This window comes from Misgurnus anguillicaudatus, chromosome 8 (assembly GCF_027580225.2).
Source record: "Misgurnus anguillicaudatus chromosome 8, ASM2758022v2, whole genome shotgun sequence".
NCBI lineage: Eukaryota > Metazoa > Chordata > Actinopteri > Cypriniformes > Cobitidae > Misgurnus > Misgurnus anguillicaudatus.
In genome coordinates, this window is record NC_073344.2 from 21,165,301 (window position 1) to 21,189,826 (window position 24,526).

Genomic DNA, 24,526 nt, shown 5'->3' on the forward strand with positions numbered 1-24,526 from the left:
TTTGTTAATGGCAAAGAAAGTTTGGGGTGGTTAGATTGATTAAATGTAATGTGAAATTAATATTAATTTTCAATAAATCAAAGTATTGTGTTGTGTTACACATTATTAGTTCTTCGTCACATGTATAGTAGACCATTATTTGTCAGTGGGTAATAATTGCCCTTTTTACCGGCTACCACCACCAAGTAAATTTCAGATCTGTGGGAAGGAAACACTGCAACGTTTAAGAAAACAAGAAGGCATGTGGTTTAAAAGATGGCAAGTAAAATAAAAAGCATATCTGTATGCAATACAGTTTCATTATTGTTCATTATTATCCAGAGCGCCTTAATATAACTTGAAAAAAATATGTGCGACCAAATCATATTTTGCGCCAGTAACTGAAAAAGTTGGTATCGCAAGTGCCACCAGTGGAAAAGGTTAGTGTAGTTCCCTGATTGGGTACTATATACTGCACCCAGTGGAAAAGCCACCAAAAGTAAGCTGACCCAAACCAAACCGTGGGATACTATGCAATGGAAAAGCGCCATAATATACCCTATAGCATATGAGCAACTGCTGCGTTTTCCGGGTTGGTCTTGCACTGTCTAACTACAAGGAAAGATAGATAAAACAAAAATGACCAAATATAATAAGTGTCAGTACATTTACAAAATTACTTGAGTATTCAATGACCTGAAGCTTTCTATTTGTATATGTGCAGGCCAGGAAAAACATTTTTTAGCAACTGAAAAGTGAAAATTACTAAGAAAAGCACAACCCAGCACTCATAAGAATCTCGGTGTTATGAAAAACATGCTAACTATGTCAACAACACCAACTTCCTAATCAAACACAAACTACAACCAAAACACACGAGCTGTCACTTTGATCTCCTACGAGAAAAACAAGCATCTCGCACCCTCAGCACAATAAAGGTAAACATTTGCATTTCTATCAGGACAGAGATGTTCAATAGGATCATAATGACAGATTTTGTAGCAAATGATGTCCAGTAATCATCATTAAAAGGGGTGTGACACAACACGCCATGACTATTTAATGTTCAGGTGTGGCAGCACAATGGGCAGGTGATTCTTCAAACACTCTTCTAGTTCACCACACTGTTCTGACATGTCAAGATCTTTCCAACATTTGGGAAAATTAATTCTGTAGGGTATGAAATCATTTGCGTTCACACCCGCCGAACAAAATAACAAATTGACAAAAGCTTCAAGCTGCAAAATGCTAATAACACAGCCGCCTTGATGTCTAACAGCTATCTAGGTAGCTACCTTCAAAGGGAGCATGTTAAATGAAATGTAAACGCATAGGTGACTGATCTGGAAAGCAGAATTTCAAAAGTGGAAAAGCGCATTACAGAGAGGCATTGGGTTTCAGTTACAAACAAAACAACTTACAAATAATGCACTATTGTTGCCATATTCAATGTTGAAAAATGTGTCAACAACATTAAGTGTACAACCTATTCAATGTCTAAAACAGAGCTTTGACACACAAGAAAGAAAGATGCATTAAAAAGATAAATGCATGAAGGATAGAGGAGAAAGGAAGCCTAGTTTAGCCTATAATGCGAATCTCAATGTCTATTCTTCAAACATGCGACAAAATGCAAACTTGAGACACGTGGACAAAACAGTTTGTGTTTTTGTTATGCTAAAAGCACGCAGAGTGAGGCGACACAAGATCAAGGTAAAATACTTGGACTATAAGCGAGATAAACAGTGTCAGGGCTACATCAGGACAGCTTGTAAAGACACAAACAGACGCCAAAGGAAACTTACAGGCCACCTGAACTAGACGTTGAGCTGCGTAACGTAATCCGAGTCATCATGAGACAGTCATACCTTCCTCCGATTGTCTCAGCGGAGAATAACAGCGTGTTGACCTTTTTATGCAAATAGAGATTGTGTTTTTGTTGCATTGGGTGACAGAGTTTATACCGGTGGCTTTGAGATGTTACCACGATGCCTTATCTACAATATTATCGGTCCGATTTCCCCTCCTGAGAATCCAAAAGAAAATCAGGTCCCAGACCTCGATCGGTTCCAATGTTCAGCTCAGATTATCATGTAATGTGTGACGTTTACATATCAAATCTTACACATCCTAATGTGCTCACAAGCAAACCGGGGCAGACCAGATCATAATCAAACATGTTTGCCATTTAGGATTTTAAATCGGGATGATTACATCACTACTTTTTACAATAGCCAATGAGAGAGGGAGGTGAATGACAGACGTTTTATAAACAAGCTGCTGTACGGTAGACAGTGGAGAAACGGCATGTTTAAGTGCAGAAAAGACATAAATAACACATTGGTGAAAATGCATCATGGTCGTTTCCTCAATAACAAAAGCTTAGGAGAAGTTGCCTCGGTTTTAAACACACCAGGAGGTACTAGCCAGCAAATGTAAACATTAAAAGCAATCATAAACGTGTCACAATCTCCATTCGTTTACATCCGCTTCCCCATGAGTTGATGTGAATCTTAATAATATCCTGTAGTGTGATGCACCATGATTTTCAAATCTTGTAGTGTGAGCAGGTTTAAGATTTGAGAAAAGACAATCTGTCAAGATTTTCCTTGTGTGTGTGTTGCAAATAAATTTTAGAATTGGACAAGATTTCAAAAATCTTGTAGTGTAAGCCTAGCCTGGTCCAACCAGACTCTCGTACATTCATTTCATTTGTACAGAGAGTCTGGCCACCCTCCATTACAAAGCGTTACTTCCGTTAAGGAGGGTCCTCTGCTGAAGTTGAAAACTATTGGATCTGCCCAGAGTCACTCTGAATCTGCCATAACCAATCGCTAACGTTTGGTCGTGACATATATCATGCACCGAAACGGGCCAGAAACAACAAATAAGAATAATCAGACAAATAAAACCTAGCAAACCTGGTTCTTGCTCCAGCTTTAACTTCTCTATATTCGGCAGTTTTGCAACAACGGACCGAATAGATTTTCTCACGTCTTTCTCCGCTGCCATTACTGAACTACAACTCAAACTGACGCACGACCTCAACGTCATCATTCTTAGCCACCCCCATCTGTTCGCTGATTGGTCCTGCAGATTTTTGCAGAAGAAAACGAAACTCTACAGAGCAGTCCCAGACGTAGTACTGAAGCGAAATGAAAATTAAGCGGAAGCACGTAGGAGGGCGGAGCCAGGCTAGTGTAAGCCCAGCCTTAGTGGTAAAATTTCTTGCTGTTAAAATAAACTAGTGCTGTCGGAGCCGATGGTGTAGTGGACAGTGCTCCGACATATGGTGCAAACGCACTTACGGTGACCTGAGTACGAATCCTGGCTCGAGGTCTTTTGCCGATCCCAAACCCTTTCTCCACCCTGTACTTTCCTGTCGTCTTTCAATTACTTACTGTCTATCAATAAAGGCAAAATGGCCCAAAAAAAATTACTTAAAATAAATAAAAAAATAAAATAAAACAAACTAGTGCTGGGCATAGATTAATTGCATACAAAATAAAAGTTCATTTTTGCATAATATATGTGTGTGTGTGTGTACTGTGTGTAAATATTATGTATATTTAAACACATACACATATATGCATTTCAGAACATTTTTGTTTATATATCCATTTTTTGTTTTGTTTATATATATATATGATATAGAATATACAAAATATAAATAAATTAGTGCTGGGCAAAGATTAATCGCGATTAATCGCATACAAAATAAAAGTGATTTTTTTGCATAATATATGTGCGTGTACTGTGTCTAATTATTATGTATATTTAACCACACACACATTCATATATTCATTTCAGAATTGTTTTATTTATATATCAATTTTTTTATTTATATTTAATATAGATTATATAAAAATATAAATAAATATATATAAACATGTAAATGTTTCTTAAATACATACATGAATGTGTGTGTATATATTTATACATAATAATTAGACACAGCACACACTCATATATTATACCAATAATCACTTTTATTTTGTATGCGATTAATCGCGATTAATCTTTGCCCAGCACTAAAATAAATATATAAATGTTTCTTAAATGCATACACGAATGTATGTGTATTTATATATACATAATAATTACACATGGCACATACTCATATATTATGCAAAAATCACTTTTATTTTGTAGGCAATTAATTTAGCTTAATCTATGCCCAGCACTAAAATAAACCAAAAATAATATATTTGAAAAAAATGGAGAAAAACAGGATTACTAAAGACATACATTTTTTAGTTTTATCAAAAAGAAAGCTTGTATTAACTTGTAAAATACCGGTATTTTCAGTGCTATTTTATGAAAAGTAAATACGCTCTTAAAAAAACTGTCTGACGATTTCCCAGAATATTTAAAACGATTAGGATATGATAACAAAAATAGTTCAAATAAACAAACGATAATACACTTGAAGCAGACACGATGGGATAAACAGGATTACTAGTGGCATAAATTTATAGATAAGAGAAAGCTTGTACTAACTGGCAAAATACAATGATTTACAGTAATAATATTTTATCCTCTTCTCTTTAGGAAAAGTAAATACGCTCTAAAAAAAAGCTGGACAAATATGGTTAATAAATAACCCTTTGTTGGGTTGCTGTTGTAGTGTGTAAATAGTTTGAAATGTAAAAACAATAATATAGAAATTTGTTTCATGTGTACGCAAGATGAATCATTAATCTTGTGTACAAACATCCATGCAGGACTAAACAAACAAACCCAAACAAAAAGCAAACTGTGTACATAAAATTCGGAGGGTAATAATTCAGAAGCCACATCTCATGTAAACACATCGAAGATACAATTTAAGTACATTAGGCAAACAATGAATAATAAATTATTAAAGTACCTAAATGGAAACAATAAGTATGCAAAGCTAAGCTGTACGAAATATATTGGCTTCAGTTGGTAAGTGATGTGTAACAGACTGATCCAAACCTGAACCGAGTTAAACAGTTTAGCAATCCTGAAAATTCCAGAGATTTTTGTATGGAGTCACTTGACAGTTTTATGTGCATCATCAGGAGTACTATCACTCTCAAAGCTATAAACCATGCCGTCTTCTCACTTCAGGGTTACATCACCCATACATGCCTTAAAAAGTTAAACGTTTGGTCCTTTACAGTCCGGATGACTGGAGGCGTTCAGAAATGATGAACAACTGCTCCTGTGAAGTACGAATTGTCTGTTTTGCTCATTATGATCACCAGAGAGGCTGTCTTGTTTGTGTGGGGAGAGACAGGCAGGCAAGAGAGAAAAAGAAATCTCATCTTACCCCGTGTTCCAGTTGCAATGTCAGCCACTTTCTGGAAAGCGTCCAGGAATGAGCTGGTGACAATGATCGTCGTCCTGCAACAACGAAAAGAAAAAAAGTTGTTTATAAAAAAAGCCTACAAACGCTTTAGCATTGTCTGGATTCTCCCTATCCAAACAAAAACTTCCACTGACAGATTTTTGGAGTTTGCAGCAGGTATAGTCAAAGGGGCCAACATTAACAGGGACCGCAACGCTGTGGCTGAATGACATTAAAATAGCTGAAGATACTTGATAACATAACTGTAGTACTAACAAACTTATTATCATAATAATCATAGATGAAAACATTACACTTCTGCAGAATTTGGCTAAATATTGTTTATGGAAGTTAGCGTAGCATTTTATGGATTATCATCTAGCAACTGTAATGTTTTAAATGCATACAGGCAAATAAATCACTTTTCTGTGAAAACCTGCAAAAGATTTTGTTTGGGTTCTGCAGATGTAGGCCTTTTCACGCCTGGCTGAATCAGGCTAACAGATTTTCCCCTGTATCTTTAAAATAAACCCCTGGATCATTTGTTTAGACAATCTTCTATACCCTTCTCCTGTCTAGATGGAAAACTACAGTCAGAGGAGCTCAATGGAAAGAGTTCACCGTGTTCATCGGCTGGGACGTGGGCCCATGCTCGCGGGGTCAATGGTACTATTGTAGGGATCCTTTCAGAGCGCTCATTCTGAAGAGAGAGATCTCAGCTTATCAGAGGGAGCTCAGTAGTATCAGGTGATACAAACTACAAAGTACAGCCTTTCAGCAATACCCCCACCGTCCCCCCAAGTCTATAGCTTTTGTGCTCGATAGGTAGATGTTCAGACAGACATCTCTTTAAAACGGTTTTGGTTAGAATAGGACGTGTGTTAAGTCAACGCTATGGACACACAGTGTTGCCAACTATTTTCAATGGAAAGTAGCTAAAGCTTGCTTGGAAAGTCGCTAAATGTCGCTAAATTATGTCATTGCGTCATTAGCATAACAGTGACGTCATCACGTCGTATTTGCATTCTTACAACATTGGCTTTTTCACGTTTCTCTTTCTCTATGAACGATCACAAATGTAATTTTAATACACATGAATGCATAACAATGTTTTTTCGTTCTTTACCTGCTTCTGTTCTAATGAAACGAAATATGTTCATGTTTAAAATATGTCCAAATAGTCCAGTTTTAAAACATATGAGGATAAACTGATAAATTATGGGAAACGTTGTTTTGCAGGTAACGTATATAGCTAATTAAAGCGTCAACTCCGTTCACTTTGTCTGTTCTGAATGTGCTGCTGCTCAGCTTACTCAAATACATTTATTTTTGTACAGTGATTTATTTTATTAAAAGACCATTTATTTACATCCCGCCATAAACGTAAGCCATCGCGGGATCAGGCAGCTCTGGCTTCCCGCATGCACGATTATGCCGTCTGCATGCGGAGAGATGTACATCTCCTCCTGCCCTGACTGCAGCTGGGAGAGACTTTGCTCTTCTGCGCGAGGAGTAGGCCACCTGTGAATGCTTTGGGATGGGGTGGAGCCCACGGAAGCAGCAGTAGCTGCTCATTGAGAAGAGTGAATGATATGTGCTTTCAAGTCACAAAGACTCCAAAAGTCTCAAACAACGCCAGAAAAAGTCGCTAGATTTGTCGCTAGTCGCTTTTTAAAAAATAAGTCGCTGAAGGGGTCTGAAAAATCGCTAAATCTAGCGACAAAGTCGCCAAGTTGGCAACACTGTGGACACAGAGGAAAACTAGATTACTTTCCTTTTATTAAATACTGAACTTAAAATTCACTTAAAGAAATAGTTCACCCATAATGATTTTACCCTTATGCTATCCCAGATATATTTGTAAGAGAAAACAATTAATATTTTGAGCTTATGTAAAAATTAGAATGTAAAGAAAAAGACCCAAGCGATACATTTAAAACCTGGCGTCACATGGATAACTTTGAATCTCCTTGGTTTAAGCATCCCTTGTGAGAAAACACGCATGATGATGTATCTGTAACGCATTTTCATGGGTATACTGTGTGTTTTGGATCTTAAATTTGAACCGTTTTATTTTTTCTTTTTAGTTATAATTTATTCTTATCTGATCTCTTTAAAGGCATTAAACTTTTGTGAAAATCATGGAAAATGCTGCGGCTGGCTGGCAACTAAAAAAAAAAATGCTGGCGGGAAAAGAGTTAAAGGGGACATATCTTTAAGTGCTATAATTGGGTTCCCAGTGCTTCTATCAAACTAGAAAATGTGACCCGGTTACTTGGTTTTGGTAGACCATTTTCTGCAAGCATGTGAAAAAATAGGTCATTAAAATTTGGCTCCCCTTTGTTTTGTCAAAAGGGGATCTTATAGTGCTGCAACGACGCGTCGACGTCATCGATTACGTCGACTATGAAAATACGTCGACATGCGTAAAATGCGTCGACGCGTCGCTGTTTACATTCATTTCGCGTAATGGCGGCTTCTGCTCCTGGCAGTGTTATCCATACATTGATTTGTTTGTGTGCGCCACAAAATCAACAATGGCCGCAACATTTAACGTTACATTTTTATTTTCATTTAAAACGGCTTCATTTATTGTTGTGCGCGCTCGGTGGTGCCTCTCTTGTGCACGCGCGCTCTCTCTCTCTTTCTCTGCGTGAAGCCCCTAGAGACAGCGCTTCTCATACATGACACTGAATGAAAGAATTAAAAGTTGGCTGTGTTTTGTACTTGCATTTTCACGTAAACGTCAGATGTTACTGGCAGAGAAGACGACTGTTTCGAGTTTATCATGAAAGATTAGCAGTGTTTTCCCACACAAACAGGTTATGTGCTTGTGCGCGAGCTCTCTCTCCTATGCCCGCGCATGCCTTCTGTAGTAACTCTGTGTAATGGCAATTTTTTAATTTGCGCCGAATTGTGAGTTGTCATGCCACAGGGTTGAAGGTTGCTGCTGCCAGCACTTATTCAGCCCCACTCGCGTAATTTGCCGGCTTTAAAAATGTTAGCGCAAGACGCACGGGTTGCTTTTCAAAGCGCTCGCCTGTGAACACGAGTTTAGATTCAGATGCGTCTGTATTTGAGGGCGTTTGCCGCGCGTCTAGATGCGCGACCTGATACGAACGGCCACTTAAATGAAAATGAGACAAATAATGAATGATCTATGAATAGTTATATTATTCATCGTCTTCTGATAACAAAAACTTATTTGATGCAAAACTCATCAGTTTATTTAAAACGTTTCATATGAATATAATGTTTTCTTAAGTAAAACAAGTCCATTCAATATTTGTTCTTTTATGAAAGGTATTTGGCAATGTACATGATCCAAGTACTAAAAATTAAGATAAGGATTTTTTATTTTTCCTCCTGTTCCTCTGCATACTTGATAAATCTTGCTTGTGTATTGTATATCAGGAGTTTCTAAACTTTTTCAACCCAACAGGTAATCTCAAGACCCACCATTTTTTTTAAATAGAAATATAGGGGAAAACACAAACACATTTGTTCCCTTTTAGTAGCTTTTGAATATGTTTAATTGAATAATATAAAAATACCTTATCTTAGGGCTGCAAGATTAGAGCAAAAATCATAATTGTTTACTGTATTTGCATTGATTTGGAAATTATCTATTTAAAAAAATACAATGAATTGCAAGGATGCAGAAAACAGTTCACTATTGCACACTTATGTATATGCTACTGAGGATTTAACTGTATTATTTTAATATAGTCAGTCATGAACTAAAGTGGGCCGGTCTAAGTCATGAAACTCCATGGGCTGAAAATGAGTCCCACTCCGGCCCTGGGTGGTTTCCATTAGCTTAAGCTAGGACTAGACCTTAGTTTAATTAAAAAATATAATTAGTTTAAACAAACATGCCTTACTAAAAACATTACTTGTGTGCATTTTGAGGCCAAACTAAGGGCACTGGTGTATTTTAAAATATGTCAGTGCAAGATGTTTTCAGTTTGGACAGCTCTTATATTTATTTTAGTCTAGGACTAGTCTAATCCCTGTCTGGGAAACTGCCCCTATATATCTGACAACAGAACAGATAATATGTGAAAATAGCATTCAGTTGGTTTAAAATACAATAAAACAAACAATAACTGTCAGATCAGACAGAGAGTAGAAAACGGATTATCCAACAGATTAAATAGCTAATCAAAAAAGAACACTGTATTAATAATAAAAAATAGTCGTTAGACTAGTCGACTAATCGGAAAAATAATCGCTAGATTAGTCGACAGAAGAAATAGTCGTTAGTTGCAGCTCTAGGATCTTATAATAATAATAATAATAATAATCCCACCCCTTAATCTGAATGAGTTTCAATTTTGAACAAACCACCATTATGGTAGCCTGGGTGCCAGCCGATCTTAGCCCCGCCCACCACGATTTGAAATACGGGGAAGATCGGTCTGGGGATTCACCGTTGAGGAGCTACTATGAGAATATCAAAACAGGCCGACGAATCAAATTGTGAGGGCGGGCTTTATACGATGATTGACAGATAAACGACAGTAACGTAATGAACCACGTCACCAAAGAGCGCGTGTGTTGAATGGCTGCCGCTGTAGAGTTCAGATGTGTGGATTCTGACATTGAGTCTGTTCTAAAAGATATCGACAGAGCATTGATTTTAAAAGAGGAACAGAGAAACGCGAGCAGGGCATTTGTTGATGTTTTTGCCGTCCTTCATATGGGATTCGGCAAAGGTTGGTCGCAACTGAAATGGGCAACCTTATCATGGCGAGGCAACTCTGCGTGCACGACGAGATGGATATAATTAGCGGTCGTTGCCAGCTTCTTTTCGGAAGCCCGGAATCGTGGTTGTCTAATAAGTGGAGGGACATGCTAGGCTCCAATATTTTCAAGCCAACGTAGGGTATCGTCGTGGATGAAGTTCACCTAACGTACAAATGGTAAGAGATAGTCATACTCTATGACTTAGTAAATACTTCATGTTGTGATATAAACGAAATGTTAAGCATAGTAGGTGTTGATGTACATTCGCTAACTCAGACTTAGTATAATCACAATGTTAGTGTCGTAGCGAAATAACTAGCAGTTCGGTCAGGCTGCAAAGACGTAATTTCAACATACACTCCGTTGCGCTGATTGGTCGTAGGTCTATCCAATTGAGTGCAGAGGCATTTTTCGGTTGAGACACGCCTCATAATTATAGCTCAATGGAGCGGTATCAGACTCAAATTCTGACTAGAATTGAGTATGACAACGTCAGGCTACCATTATGGTGATCAGTGTTTGCATTTCATCAGCTCATTTGCATTGGAGACACCCATTTATGCTCACACCTACAAAGTGGCAATTTTAACATGCTATAATAAATTATCTATACAGTGGGGACACCAAATATTTATTTCTTAAAAAAGTTTTGTGAAATGTCCCCTTTATTATAAAATTGTCCATGTGTCCATGGGTGTACTATTCCTTTAAATAAAGTGTGTTCTTTTAAGTACAAAAAACAGCATTCCAAATAAACCTAAGTGAAAGACTATTCTGTAATCCTATTGATTTTATGTTGACTGACATGTAAGCAGCAATCATTCAGTTAGTCTAGAGTTTATATTTGCATGTACTATGATGTGGTTCAACGGGACAAAACGTGATAAATAATGGGTAAACATTACCCAACACTGTTTAAAAAACACCAACAACATACTTGAAAGTCAAAGGTAACTCCGCTTTAGGCAGTCTAGACAGAGGAGCTGCAGTGATGGTTTGTGAGAGTGAAGCGTGTTTGATGTTTAAAGTGGACCTTTGGGAGGGCCATTAGTCTGTTTAGACTCCAGAGACGGAGAACAGAGAGGTCAGTGAGAGGGGATGCACCATAAAGTAAAGGACAAACAAGAAAGAAAGGTCTTTTCTGTTCTTGATATGGCTCTGGTATGTCTTGTTTCTGCATCATTTTATTGATTTAGAGCACTTGGTATGGACCTTATGGTGCTTTTCCATTGGATAGTATGGTCTGGTATGGCTCGGTATATGCCTTATTCAGTCCGACTGCATCTGGATGCATGTCATTCAGCCATCGCATCGAGCCATATTATTTTCGAATAATTCAACGGCCCGTCGACAATTATTCCTTACGTATACAATTATGTGTGGCTCTACATTTCTTATTCATTTAAATCCTGATTTCTCAATAAAGACAAAAAATCTACTAAAAAAAATCTGTTATGAATGCGCAACATCAACCCTAACAAAACTTATCAGAGACTTTATGTGCAAAATTTAAACTCTTGCCCCTTTCTACATCACTACCTTTTCTATAAATCCTTTAGCATTAATTTTCACCATTGTTGTTTCTTTTCAAGGTCAATTTCTTAAATGTTCTTCATTAGCTCAATACTGGACCGAATGACAAATTGTGACAGGCTAATGTAATAATCAAGCACATTTCCTGCTTTCGAAACAGGATTACTTTAATAAGTCCCTTTTCAAATGAATGCTGAATGTGATTGGTCCATCTGTGTATGAGGATGGAGGTCTGTTCTTACCTCAACTGAGATTGTAGCTTGGCCCCTTTGGTGACAAAGTCCTCCCAAGCAGGATAACTTGCCTACAGAGCAAACAGAGAGAAAGAAAGGGAGGGGTTAACTGGGGTAAACCAAGGTAATCATTACACTTTACCCACAGGACACTGATCGTGATCAATACTGGTCTATTTCAAAGACAATTTGTAATTTGTGACTAGATTCACATAAATCCATACTGCACTGGACATAGCCAAGAGTCATATATTTTGTCCTGGCAAAAAAACAATAATTGATAGTCAAGAAATGTATACATGTACAAAACAAAATACATTTTTTTAAATAAATTGCATTGGTGCTTGTCCAGAGTTAACTTTACACCACAATGCTAAGATATTGTTAAACTACGTAAACTTAAGCGACTCCGTTTTAAATCTCCCATACCGGAAACTGAAGAGCAGCCTTGTGTCAAACACGGAAGTTAAGCATGCACAGTCCAATGTTCACCAACCTACATCAAAGAGCCCAAACACTTTGATATTTTGGTTTCCTATATCAAGGGTTTTCAAAATTTACGACAGCAGGCCTTCCTTTCTACACAATCTACACAATGGTGCCTTCCCCCTAATATGTGAAAAGTAAAGACATCTAATATAGAAAATAATAAAACAAACTTATACTGTTTACAATACATATTAAAAGAGCAGAAAAATCGTTATTTAAAATTGCAATAACTCTTAATCAGAGTCAGAATAATTACATGAGAAAGCTGAAATTTAAATGGCTATTATTAATTAAACAAGCATCATTGTATCTACAATTAAAAGAGGATTATGCATTTGTTCACACCGTTGTTAAAATGTGTATATACGGGTGATTCTCACGAAACCATTGAAACACCACGGCACTAATGATTTTAGCTTTAAAATGTGTAATATAGTAACATTAAAAAGCATCAGAATTAACACAATACTGTGTTCTACCTTGCAAAAAGTGATTTCAACATAAGAATTTATAATTGTAAATGTTATCTCATTTTCTGCTGAAATTCTCATTACCGCAATGTGTCCGGCTGTGTTTGAACATGCGTTATGTTGTAATTTAATCAAATTAACACAAAAATATTAAGAAAAAAAATAAATGGATGTTTTGCTAGACTACTTTAGATGACAGAAAAAATATTTACTGAATATTCATGTATAATAATAATGAAGAAAAATTAGGAAAATGATGTGTCCATGCCTGATGTTCTCATCCTCCGCAACACTTTTTGAGAACAGCTTAAGCACACATACAGAATTTTAATAAAGTTTGATTTTGAGTGACCAAGCACATGGACCAGTTACTTCAAGATGGCTACCAGGTAAGATCATTCTTTTACAGTTAATTTGAAATATTGTCTTGTCAGAATGATTACACTACATTTTGATTATCATTACCGCAACAGATGCTTATTAAATGTTAATTTAATTAATAGAAGCATAATACTTTGATTTTAAATGCATGTGCAGAATCTCCAAATTATGTTCTTTCAGGTTTGTCATGTCATTTTGAAAATATGTCAGTGTTGATGTTTTCTGACTGTTGCGGTAATGAGATTTTTTAGGACTAATTTTTTTAATTATGTTACAAAAAGTGTTAAATGATAAGTAAAAGTTTTTAAATTAATGTTCCCATTTACTCCAGACTTGTTTTTCAATGTCTGGTGGGAAAAAAAGTAAATTTAAGGAATTTTTACATTTTCATGCTTGACATTTTTAAAACCAAGTTTTCGTGAGAATCACCCATATACACATGCATTACGTATTTTTCACCACTTTGCACGCCTCCCCTCCATGCTCTGACGCCCCCAGGGGAGGCGCGCCCAACACTTTAAAAACCCTATCCTATATAGTTCTTTCGCATACTTTCAAATCCCGGTGTTTGAACTGCAAAACAAATGCTAATTTTAAAACAAACCACATGACAGAAGGTTAGCGTACACTATGTTTACGCTATAAACATTTTGACACAAACGCTGTCACAAGGTGAAAACTTTAAGAGTGTAGCTGACAAATGGTGATGAATCGTTCACCTTAAACAGGTTGGCAGATTCAACAACTTTGCTGAATAACTGGTTACGCAACAACTGAAAATCAAGGTAACTGCTAGGTGGACTTCATAGCTAGAAAAGAAACGAAGTATAAAAGGTATTGTTTAAACAACTTGTAAACCTTAACCATAGTCTGTTCTCACTCAGTGAGTTGACGTCTTAAAGCACTACAGACTATTTGCATAAATCGCAACGTCTTTTAGATTTGTTTTTTCTAAGAAGACTTTTTCTCATCACTGATCCCAGCCTGACCTGAAGTCAGTTGCGGTGTGTTGCTTTTTCCGGCCCTTGTCAGTGGAAAAACGCTCCCAGAATCTAAATAGAGTCTTGAGGCTTATAAAAAGGTTACTTGTCAAACTACCTACATATGGGGCAGCCATCTGTTGACCCATCCTGAAAATTTTTAAGACTCTTAATAAGCCTACAGAAACACACTTTCGCATATTCATTCACATATTAAATCTTTATTTTGCATACATTTTTAAAAACTTTAACATCATATTCATTTCAAGCTTTTAGATTTTACATTTACATTTTGTAGCTTTTAAGGGCGATTTATAGTCGTGCGTAGGTTCTACGGCGTAGGCTATCCGTAGCCTGTGCATAGCCTGACGCGCACCTCACAAAAAATTTTACAGCGCGTCAGATCTATGCGGACCGCAAGCGCTGTGATTGGTCCACCAGAACCCCTCCCGTGAGGTAAAAAAACTGCGTCATAGGTATTTCCGATTGTGACGGTGAAAACAAAGATGAGCCAAGTTGAGGAGTGATTTAACTCAAACTGCATCAAAAGTCACTGTTTATTTACTTCCATCATTGCTGGTCTTCTCAAATTATACACAACAAGTTGCTGTTTCTTCTTCGTTTGTGGGTTAACTTGCTAAGCTTCTTCTTCTTTCAGGTTTGTGCTGCTACTGTGGTTACACACGTGGATACTGCCTACCAGCGTCGCGCGTGTTTGCATGTCGACGCGGACGACGACGCAAAAGTATAAATGAAAACCGACGTGGAACCTACGCCGTCGCTGCTACGCCGTAGGACCTACACACGACTATAACGAGCCCTTTAGAAGGATCCGTTTGACAGAGATGCAATATAATATACATAACTATATATCAGTTGTAAGGTAAAGACCTTACAAAATTAACTGTATTGTTTTTATTACCGTAGAATTAGGCCTGTCGCGATAAACGATAAATCGATTAATCGCACGGTAAATAAAATTAGCTCGATCATTTTTTTCGCCCGCAATAATTCACATTTGCATGCTTGTTTGTTTTCCTTGTCTCTCTCTCTCTCTACCAAAGAGACTGGATGACCGCTCCGTGCAACGAGTAACAAGGAGTGAACCCTCGTCAGTCATTTGTCAGTCGCATGATCTGTGTGGGGAGGGGGGACTCCTGGCGTAGCCTATCACAGTAGGCGTACTGAGGAGGATGAGCGCCGCGTGAGGAGTGTAGCAGGAGAAAACACTAGTTGAGACGAGAGTTGGAGAAAAAGATGGATTTACTAGAGGCTGTTTACACTTGTCATTAACATGCGTTTTCATCGATCGGATCACAATGTTTTACGTCTTTTCTGACTTTTCTGACACAAGGTGAACAGTGCTATTTTTAGCCTTTCATTGATAAACTAAAGCGGGTGATCTCCGCAGTTTCATTTTGCAAGCGTGTGAAAGTTGCGCGATCTTATTTCATCAACTGCGCTAAAAATTCAGAGAAAGCTCTAACATATACATGTAGAAAATACTGTGCAGCATGTTTACTTGCTAAACAAGCAGTGGACATAATATTAGTTTGCGTCCATATAAACTCATAATTACTCCCGTTCGCGTTTGAATGACAGCGGAGAGACTCGCCCACCGTCTCGACAGACCACCCCCTGACAGTATTCAGGACAGAAGTGGTCAAAGTGGACAAAAGAGACGGATTTAAATACCAGGTGTAAACGTGATCTCTCTCTCGTCCATTTGTGATCTGATCAAAAACACATCTTAATACCAAGTGTAAACAGCCAAGTTTCAAAACCAAACGCTACAGCTGCAGTGTGGGAGTACTTTGGATTTAATCCTAATTACCGAGGTGAACCACTAAACCTGAACGAGCCGTTATGTCGCATTTGTGGTAAAAACGTAGCACTTAAAAGTGGCAACACGACAAACGTGCATATGCACCTAAAACGCAATCATCCTGTTATTTTGTTCATTTCTTGTGGATATTTAAAATGTCTTCCAGTTCCAGTATTACTTATTGTTTAGAAATAAAAGTTTATAGATCTTTAAAAAGGTGTATCTGCATTATTATAATGGTCCCGGAGCATCAATGTTATCGTCTATCGCGATAAATTCCGAGGCAATTTATCGTCTAGCAAAATTTGTTATCGTGACAGGCCTACGTAGAATGATCCATTTTTATCAACATACACTGTGGCCACGAGTCCACTTAAATGGTTACCAATTTATATCTAGGGCTGTAACGATTAATAACCGCGTGCAAATGCGTGTTTTGTCAAAGAATGAATTTTAATGAATTACGGTGAAATCCTGGTACATCCCAAAGCCAGAGACTCCAATTGTTCCATAGAAGAACTACAATTACCAACACTTTTCCAGAAAATGTCTATAAGAATATTTATTTCGCTGTTTTTCAAATTATTTCGGGTATTTCCATGATAATAAAGAATATTTTGAATGATTTTGTTGAACGAGTGTTGCTTTTTTAAATGCATGTTATAAATGACTCAGACTCAATGATTTTAGATTGATAAGGACTTCTTACTGACCAAAACGCCATAGTTCACTCACCAGTTGCGCATGAAACACAGAATCGGAGCCTTGCCATTTAAAATCGATTTCAGACAGGTCTTCTTAATGGGCCACGCAATTTATCGTTACAGCCCTCATATCGCAATGTTTCTACAGTAGCCCTAAACGAACAAACTGTTATACAGACATATTATCACTTTGTTGTCTCAGACAATGACGTGTTTGTTCTGTGGCGACTACCGTAGCTTCACTATGCATTTCAAAAGGGAGGGGTGAGTCTCGCTGCTAAAAATCTACATACTGGTCCTTTAAATTATGCTTCCCTTTCATTATACCCCAAATTAAGGTTTATAACATAGTACAGTATGTTTTTATATAAATATGGCTACTGGAAGTATAACACCTCCTGACGTGATAAGAAAAACATTAACACCTATAGCAGATTAAACGAATAATTAGCTTGTGACTGAAGACAACACATGCGACAAATCACAGCTGTATGAAACATATAAAACAAACACCTACTTCCTCTCATTGCCATTCTGTGTCTTGTATTGATATTCAAATAAGTCAAATTCAGAATGTAATGAAATCTGTTAAAAATGTCAAACAACATTTGGAAGCACGTCACAAGATTCACAAGAAAGTGAGCGATACTGTAAGGGCTTTTATTATAAAATAAACTAACTACTAAATAAAGAAGAAGTACTTGTAGGCATTTATCTAATGATTTTATCATATGACAATGAAGTGACCAAACACACGATGAACAATAATACGGTAACTATGGAAGAACAGTATGAGACATCATATCATCAGCAAATGCTGTCAACCACTAGAGATTGCATTCTTAATTGCTGACCATTATTGCTTTAAAAACATAGCTTACTATTGTTTATTTAAAACAGTTAATCCAAATCAAGCTAATGCTGCAATAACTGCTAATCTGTAGCAGCTAATCTTGTTTACAAAGAACAGATTCAGCCTCATAAAATACTGACTGGTCAATCTGAAATAAATGTATTAGTTTTTATTCCTTTGTTACAAACTTTCTAGTTTGTAAAGAATGAGGGAACACTATGGGTAAACAAATTGAGTTGATACTAAAAGGTTAGTGAATACTAAACCAGTAAAGATTTTAGGGATGTACTGAATGTCTGACAACTGAAACTATTCGGCCAAAAGAGCACCTCTAAGAAACTTTAAAATGCTTCCACAATTAGCTGCATTTGTAAAGCATGCGCACCTCTTACTGGTTGCTATTTGATCGCAATCATCGCATAATCATAAATGTTATCCTTCTGTTACATTTACAGTCTTTTCACTTATGCCGACAAAGTTTTTTTGCTATTTTTGGGCAAATAGCTTTGTCTGATGAAAATTTGCATCCCCAATTATGATAAAACATTAAAACACAGAACACACCCCTGGGTTAAAAATGACCTAATGCTGGGTTGTTGTTATGCTGCTATATCAGTCAAACTTGCTCACACACAGTGTAAAACCAACATGTATTCATTCATCAATCAGACCCAATCGTTTCTCTCCTCACTCTTCTTCATTTGCTCATTAAGAGTCTGATAAAAAAAGCTCACTGACATGACATGGTTTTGCATCTGAGGTCCTCGTAAATCCTGGTTATAAAATGTTAAGACACTAAAATGGTTTAAAATCTAGTGCAATGTTTTTGTACATTATTAAAATGGTCATTATGCTGATCTCTCAATGTTCAAAGTGTGGTCATATTTACAACAATGTTTAATATATAGACAAAAATAAGTACTCCAGCAATTATGATTTTAATTTAAAAACTTTGCAGCGTAACATTAGTTTAAGTTCAAGGATTGTAAATTAATCTATCTCCAACACGCAATTAATATTAAAGGGGACTTTTCACAAGACTTTAAGGTGTCAAATAAATCTTTGGTGTCCCCAGAGTACGTATGTGAAGTTCTAGCTCAAAATACCATATAGATTATTTATTATAGTAGGAATGCACCGATATAGAAATTTTGGCAGATACGATAACCGATAACTTTTTATATTTGGGGGCCGATAACCGATATATATATAGGCCGATAAATATTCATATTAATTTCACAATGAAAAACTCCCAGACCGCGGACATCTTGTTTTTGCGCTAGACTAGCATACTCTTCTTAAGCCCGCAACATGTGTCATCTTCGTGCTATGTCACAGAAAGCACCAATCAAAACTCCACATGGCCAGCAATGAGCAAGTGAAGTGGTTCAACAAACTAAAATAATCCATAATTTATCGGCTTTCATTTATCGGCCTAATTTTCCTATCAGACCGATAACCGATAATATAAAAAATAAGCAGTTATCGGACGATAACGATATGTCGACCGATATATCGTGCACCCCTATATTATAGCATGTTAAAATTGCTACAGAGCGAAAATGTGCATTTTGGACGGTGTCTTTTTAAATGCATAAGAGTTGATATATGCACTAAATGGAGTGCCGTGGTTGGATAGTGCAGATCAAGGGGCGATATTATCCCCTTCTGACATCACAAGGGGAGCCAAATTTCAATGACTTATTTTTTCACATACTTGCTGAGAATGGTTAACAAACTAAGTTACTGGGTTGTTCTTTTTCACATTTTGTACGTTGACAGAAGCACTGGGGACCCAATTTTAGCACTTAAACATGGAAAAAGTCTGATTTTCGTGATATGTCCCCTTTAACAATTTCTTTATTTTCCGAGTCTTTATTTTCAATCTCCAGCAAAGCCTGTTAATCCCTTAAAGTTCCAATGTACCGTGGGCAGAACATTGCACTTTTTGACAGTAAACTTCATGACATACAACAACTCAAAAACATAAAGCTAGACATGTCAAATATCTTTGGAAAGCTGAGATTCGTGTGATTCGAATGATGTAAACCCTTTAAAGATACAATCAACACAGCAGGTACAATAAGTGTCCTTTTAAGCATTTTACAGGAATGCTAAGTGGTTTAGTAGTCAGCTAAATGGAGGCTGGATCCCAGTTTGCATTGCCATTAGGGCTGCAACTAACGACTATTTTAATAGTCGACTAGTCACCGACTATTGAAACGATTAGTCGACTAATCAAATAATAATTATTTTTTTCTAAAATGTAGCATGAGATTGCTTTAATTCTGTGGGAAATGATAGTAAACAAGAAAGAAGGGGGTAGTTCAATGAACGTTTTTTACATTTAATGAAAACAAGTTTTACATTTTTAATAATTGCAGCTACTATGATTTTACCAAAACGAAGTTATGTATTTCAGCTATTTTAATATATATTTATTAGGGCTGTCAATAAATTATTTTTATCTGTTCTAAATTTACCTAAATGTAACACTTTTCAAGTTTTTAATGCTCTAATCAGCATGGATTTGGTCAATATATATGCTATATGAAAATGTATGTCTACAACAGCCTGTTTACATTTTCAACAGAACCATCAGCCATAGTTTTATACATGATTTTCCCTTTAGAAGACCTTGTTCTTTCCCCATTTCTGTTTGCTGCTGCATCATTTGTGACCTGTGCTGGCAAATTGAGTTGGGATGAGCAAATTATTTTAACATTTTTTATTAAAAAACTTCAAAACCATTGGAACAATTGTTGGAATCTGATAAAGCATGACATAACTACACCTGTTTACGCAGAGCAAAAACAATATCAATATATGTTTTTCTTTTATTGTTTAATTTTGACATTGAGACAGACCGCTTTAACCCTATAACTGTCACTGCCCCTTTTGAGTGAGGGGGGTGAAAAGGTGATCTGCACGTTAAAATGACTATAACTCTGGCATTCTTTGGTTTAGAAGCAAAATCTTGGTCTCTTTTTTAAGAAGACAATTTATAGTTTTACACTGAGGTGTTTGAAGTTGTAAATATTAAATGGCAAAAAAGTTATACCCGTTTAAATTTATTTTCAATAATAAAAATAATGCAATAAAGTATATACTCTCTAATCAAATGTATATAAAAATTAAAATGTTTTACTCTCAAAACACCACACCAATAAAGACACAAGTCTCAACTAGTTCTGAACCAAATTTTAGGTGAAAATAACAAAAAATGAAGTTTCTGTCACACTTTTAGTGGTTTTACCAACCAAGGCCACTAGGTGTCAACGGTTAGTTGCAATATCTTGTCAAAAGTTGATAAATTACTGTCTCTGCATTGTGTTTAATGCAAAAAGGTTTTGAAATATGAAAACTACATTCTTAGAGCTTTCCAACGATATATAGTTTGTCAAGATTTTTGAAGATTCATATATTCATTTTGAAGAATATTAGAATTATGAATATATACGAGTTCATATGGACTCCTACAGGGTCAGTGACAAATAACAAAATGACTGTCCCTACTAAATTTCCATCATCAAATGGCCTTGAAATATGAAAACTACATTCCTAGAGCTTTCCAACAATATATAGTTTGTCAAGATTATTTCAAGTTTATAGGGTATTAGTGTTATAAATTTATAATAATTTATATGTATTCCTATGGGGTGAGTGACATTTAACAAAATAACTGTCCCTATACAAATTCTATCATCAAATGGCCTTGAAATATGAAAACTACATTCCCTGAGCTTTCCAACAATATATAGTTTGTCGAGGTTATTTCAGGTTAATGGGATATTTACAAATAAATATGTAATAACATTTTGGGCCCAACTGTTGGTCTGCGACATTTTAGAAAATGACTCTTACTACATACTTTTTTTTTTCAAAATGGTGTTGATATATTAAAACTACATTCTTAGAGCTTTCCAACGGTATATAGTTTGTCAAGATTGGTGTAGGTTTAGACTATGTAATTATTGTTTTAAATATGTAATGCCAAACGTCCCACCTGTGGGACAGTGACAGTTATAGGGTTAAGATCCTGTAGGCTAATGCAAGGGTTTAATATAATGACACAACAGATACTTTTCCTTAACAGTTAACCAAACATTCACTTCAGATATAACAGATTATAGGTCATACCTGCGTGAATTCTTGTCAAAACAGATATTTTTAAAACTGTAATTTTGTGTAAGATGTCTATATATATCTGGGTCGCGCACTCGCATGTTTGTGTGCATGCGCGTCAGACGTCTGCGTCAGACATCGCTTTTGAGCCTTGTCACTCTTAATAACTCTTTTAACATCAATCAGGTCCCGAACTTTATCTCTCTTAATAATTATTTTAACATCAAGCAAGTCCTGCAGTCTATTTTCTATTATTTCTGAATGCTTTAAAAACGAAACTAAAAAGTGAAAGAAGACGCATCTTTGCTTTATATGGATTTGGGATGGTACACTTCTCAGGAAACGTGCAGATAAAGATAATTTTAGATGTTTAATGACCATTTAGAGCATTGGATTCGCTAGACGAGAGCTTAATGTTCTTATTTTTATGAAAAGCTCCGACTCATCTAGACAGCGCCTTTTACTTGCTGCTTCTCAATTCATCCGTGCATGACCGAGGTGCTGCCGTGAAATGCAAAGACTGCTCTGAAAACCATGCAGGTAATCTTTTTATTTGCCGTATCCAGGCTAAAATTCTCCCAAACCTCAGATGTTTTGGTACGCGCAGCTGCTACGTTGGACGCTGCCATTTCTGTGTGTTATCGCTGAGCAGAGAAGCCAATGCGCATGTGCGACTCTCGGCATAGATTGTAATGAAGAGAGATGCCTCACTCGGTCGAAAAAAAACATATCTGGCGACAACGTCGACAATGATATTCATTGTCGACTATTTCTATTATCGATTTTTGTTGACAACGTCGACGAATCGTTGCAGCCCTAATTGCCATACTGGCCAGCTCCCCCCAATAAACCCTTCCCTCTAGGTTATAACAACATGCTTTATCTTTTAGGAAACGAGTGACCATGATTTGTACACACACCTCTAGGGCTTTCCTGAGAACGTCATTTGAAAGGATGATCCACCCACATGAACCTGCCATCCAAATATCTTCCACAAACTTTCTTTCTTTCATACTCTCAGCTCTTTTTATGTCTTCTGTGAAGTGACCCCATGAGTTTTGTTTTCAACCGCATGAAAGAAACATATTATCAGTTTCTGTCCTCTCATCTTCCCATGCTACCGTGGCAAAGAGCTGGTGACAAAGCAAAGACAAAACCTGTCGGTCCACTGTATCAAATAACAAAACAGATACATGCACAGCATTTGCAGGCAGAGGTTTCAATCAGGATTAGGGCTAAATTACAAATATAAAGAAATGGCATCTTTCACAAATGTTTTCTATCATTAATAATACATGTTTCATCTTTCTTTGGTTCACATTTCTTTCATAGCAGCTAACAAGGGCCCAAGGGAAGTGGGTAGTATGCCGATTTGTGTGAAATCCGGGATCCTAACATGTGCTGATCTGATCCACATACCGCGAAAAGCAAAGCATGAAACAATAATTCATTGCAAAGCAACTGCAAGGCTACGAAGAAAATTGCACAAAGACGTCCAATAAACTTGAAAAATTAACATTTAATAACCATGCACGAAACCCAAAAGAATCACAATATTATCGCAATGTGACCTAGATAGAAGTTAATAAAACAGAATTGGAATGCTCATCATTTCCGATCTCAACACATCCTCGGCATTGTAGTGCAGTATGCTAGCAAATACTTTCAAACACAGCCCACAGTCTTTCCAACTACATTCACAAAGAACTGTACACTACCTAACGCCTCTCATTAGCAAAGCTTTGAATGCCTCAAATGGGCACCTGTGTATGCATATGAGGGTGTGTCCACATGAGCTGGCAGAAAGGGCGTATGTGTGGTGCGTGGGTGCGCAAACACACACACACACACACACACACACACACACACACACGTGTCCCGGGATGCACGGGTGTCCTCTAAGCACTTTACAGTTTAAGAGGTGATTCACAAACAGGCCTGTGCATGGCTGCTTTAGTATTTACATATTACAGACAGATCGTGGGATGTCGGAGAGGGGGAAGGGGAACGTCGGGAAGCAGGAATGTGCAAAGGCAGGCAGCTCCTCGGTTGTAAACTGTCCTCATCCTAAACGGGGAGGACGGAAATCATTAGCTTTGCCAATACATTTCAACTCATCTCGAACAGTCCGGTTGAAATTGACGAAAAAGGGTGAACCCCTTTTGATGGTCAGGGTCCAGCAAGAGTGGAAGCAGATGGTTGAGTGGTTAAGTTTTTTATATACAAAATTAAATCAATATATGGTGATTTATTAGATATTTTTCTACAGAAAAAGTTTTTTGCCACTGAAATTTTGGCATCACAAGAACTGGTGTTTAGAGTATAGTTGCTTGCCAGGGTGTTGCTTTGATGTTGTTGGTCAAAGTCAAAAGAGGACATCCTCAAGTCCCTACCTTCAGTAGACAATAGGGTAATCTGATCCCAGATCAGCACCCTAAAATATGTATTGAAAACAAACTCTCAGGTTACCTTTTGGCCTCTCATTCACTGTCTAGTTTGGGACCTTGTGAACCCTACAAAGGAACATTTCTCCACCCAGGTCTGTGTATTATGATTGGAACTAATCTTTCGCAGTATTTTCGCAGGTGGGGATGATATTCTGTTGATTACATTTTGTTATGCCTTTCAATGATATCTACAAACATACAGTGCAAAAGTTGCATTGTACAGAGCCAAGTTCATTAGATTCACATTTGTTATTAATAGAATAGTTCACCTACATTTCAAATCCCACTATGGTGAAAATCAAGTTTATATGTCTATGTGTTGTTTTAATATGCTTTAAAACAAACAATGTGGAAATTCAACACCATTGCAGAGTATTTTATCCATAAATTTGCAGTTGTCCAAAGATGTCTATGTCAGAAACCTATAACCAATCACGTCATTAC

General features: G+C 36.9%; 1 protein-coding gene across 3 annotated transcripts in view; it reads right to left on the reverse strand.

The window, feature by feature from the left end:
* The window catches only part of mtss1 (MTSS I-BAR domain containing 1), an 80,328-nt gene that overhangs the window by 49,943 nt on the left and 5,859 nt on the right, over window positions 1-24,526 (reverse strand). For all 3 annotated transcript variants that reach the window (XM_073870457.1, XM_073870458.1, XM_073870456.1), the window contains exons 2-3: window positions 11,818-11,879; window positions 5,276-5,349 (exon numbers count right to left, since the gene is read on the reverse strand). In XM_073870457.1, coding sequence (XP_073726558.1) covers window positions 5,276-5,349; window positions 11,818-11,879 — 136 coding nt within the window. The remainder of the gene's footprint in view (window positions 1-5,275; window positions 5,350-11,817; window positions 11,880-24,526) is intronic.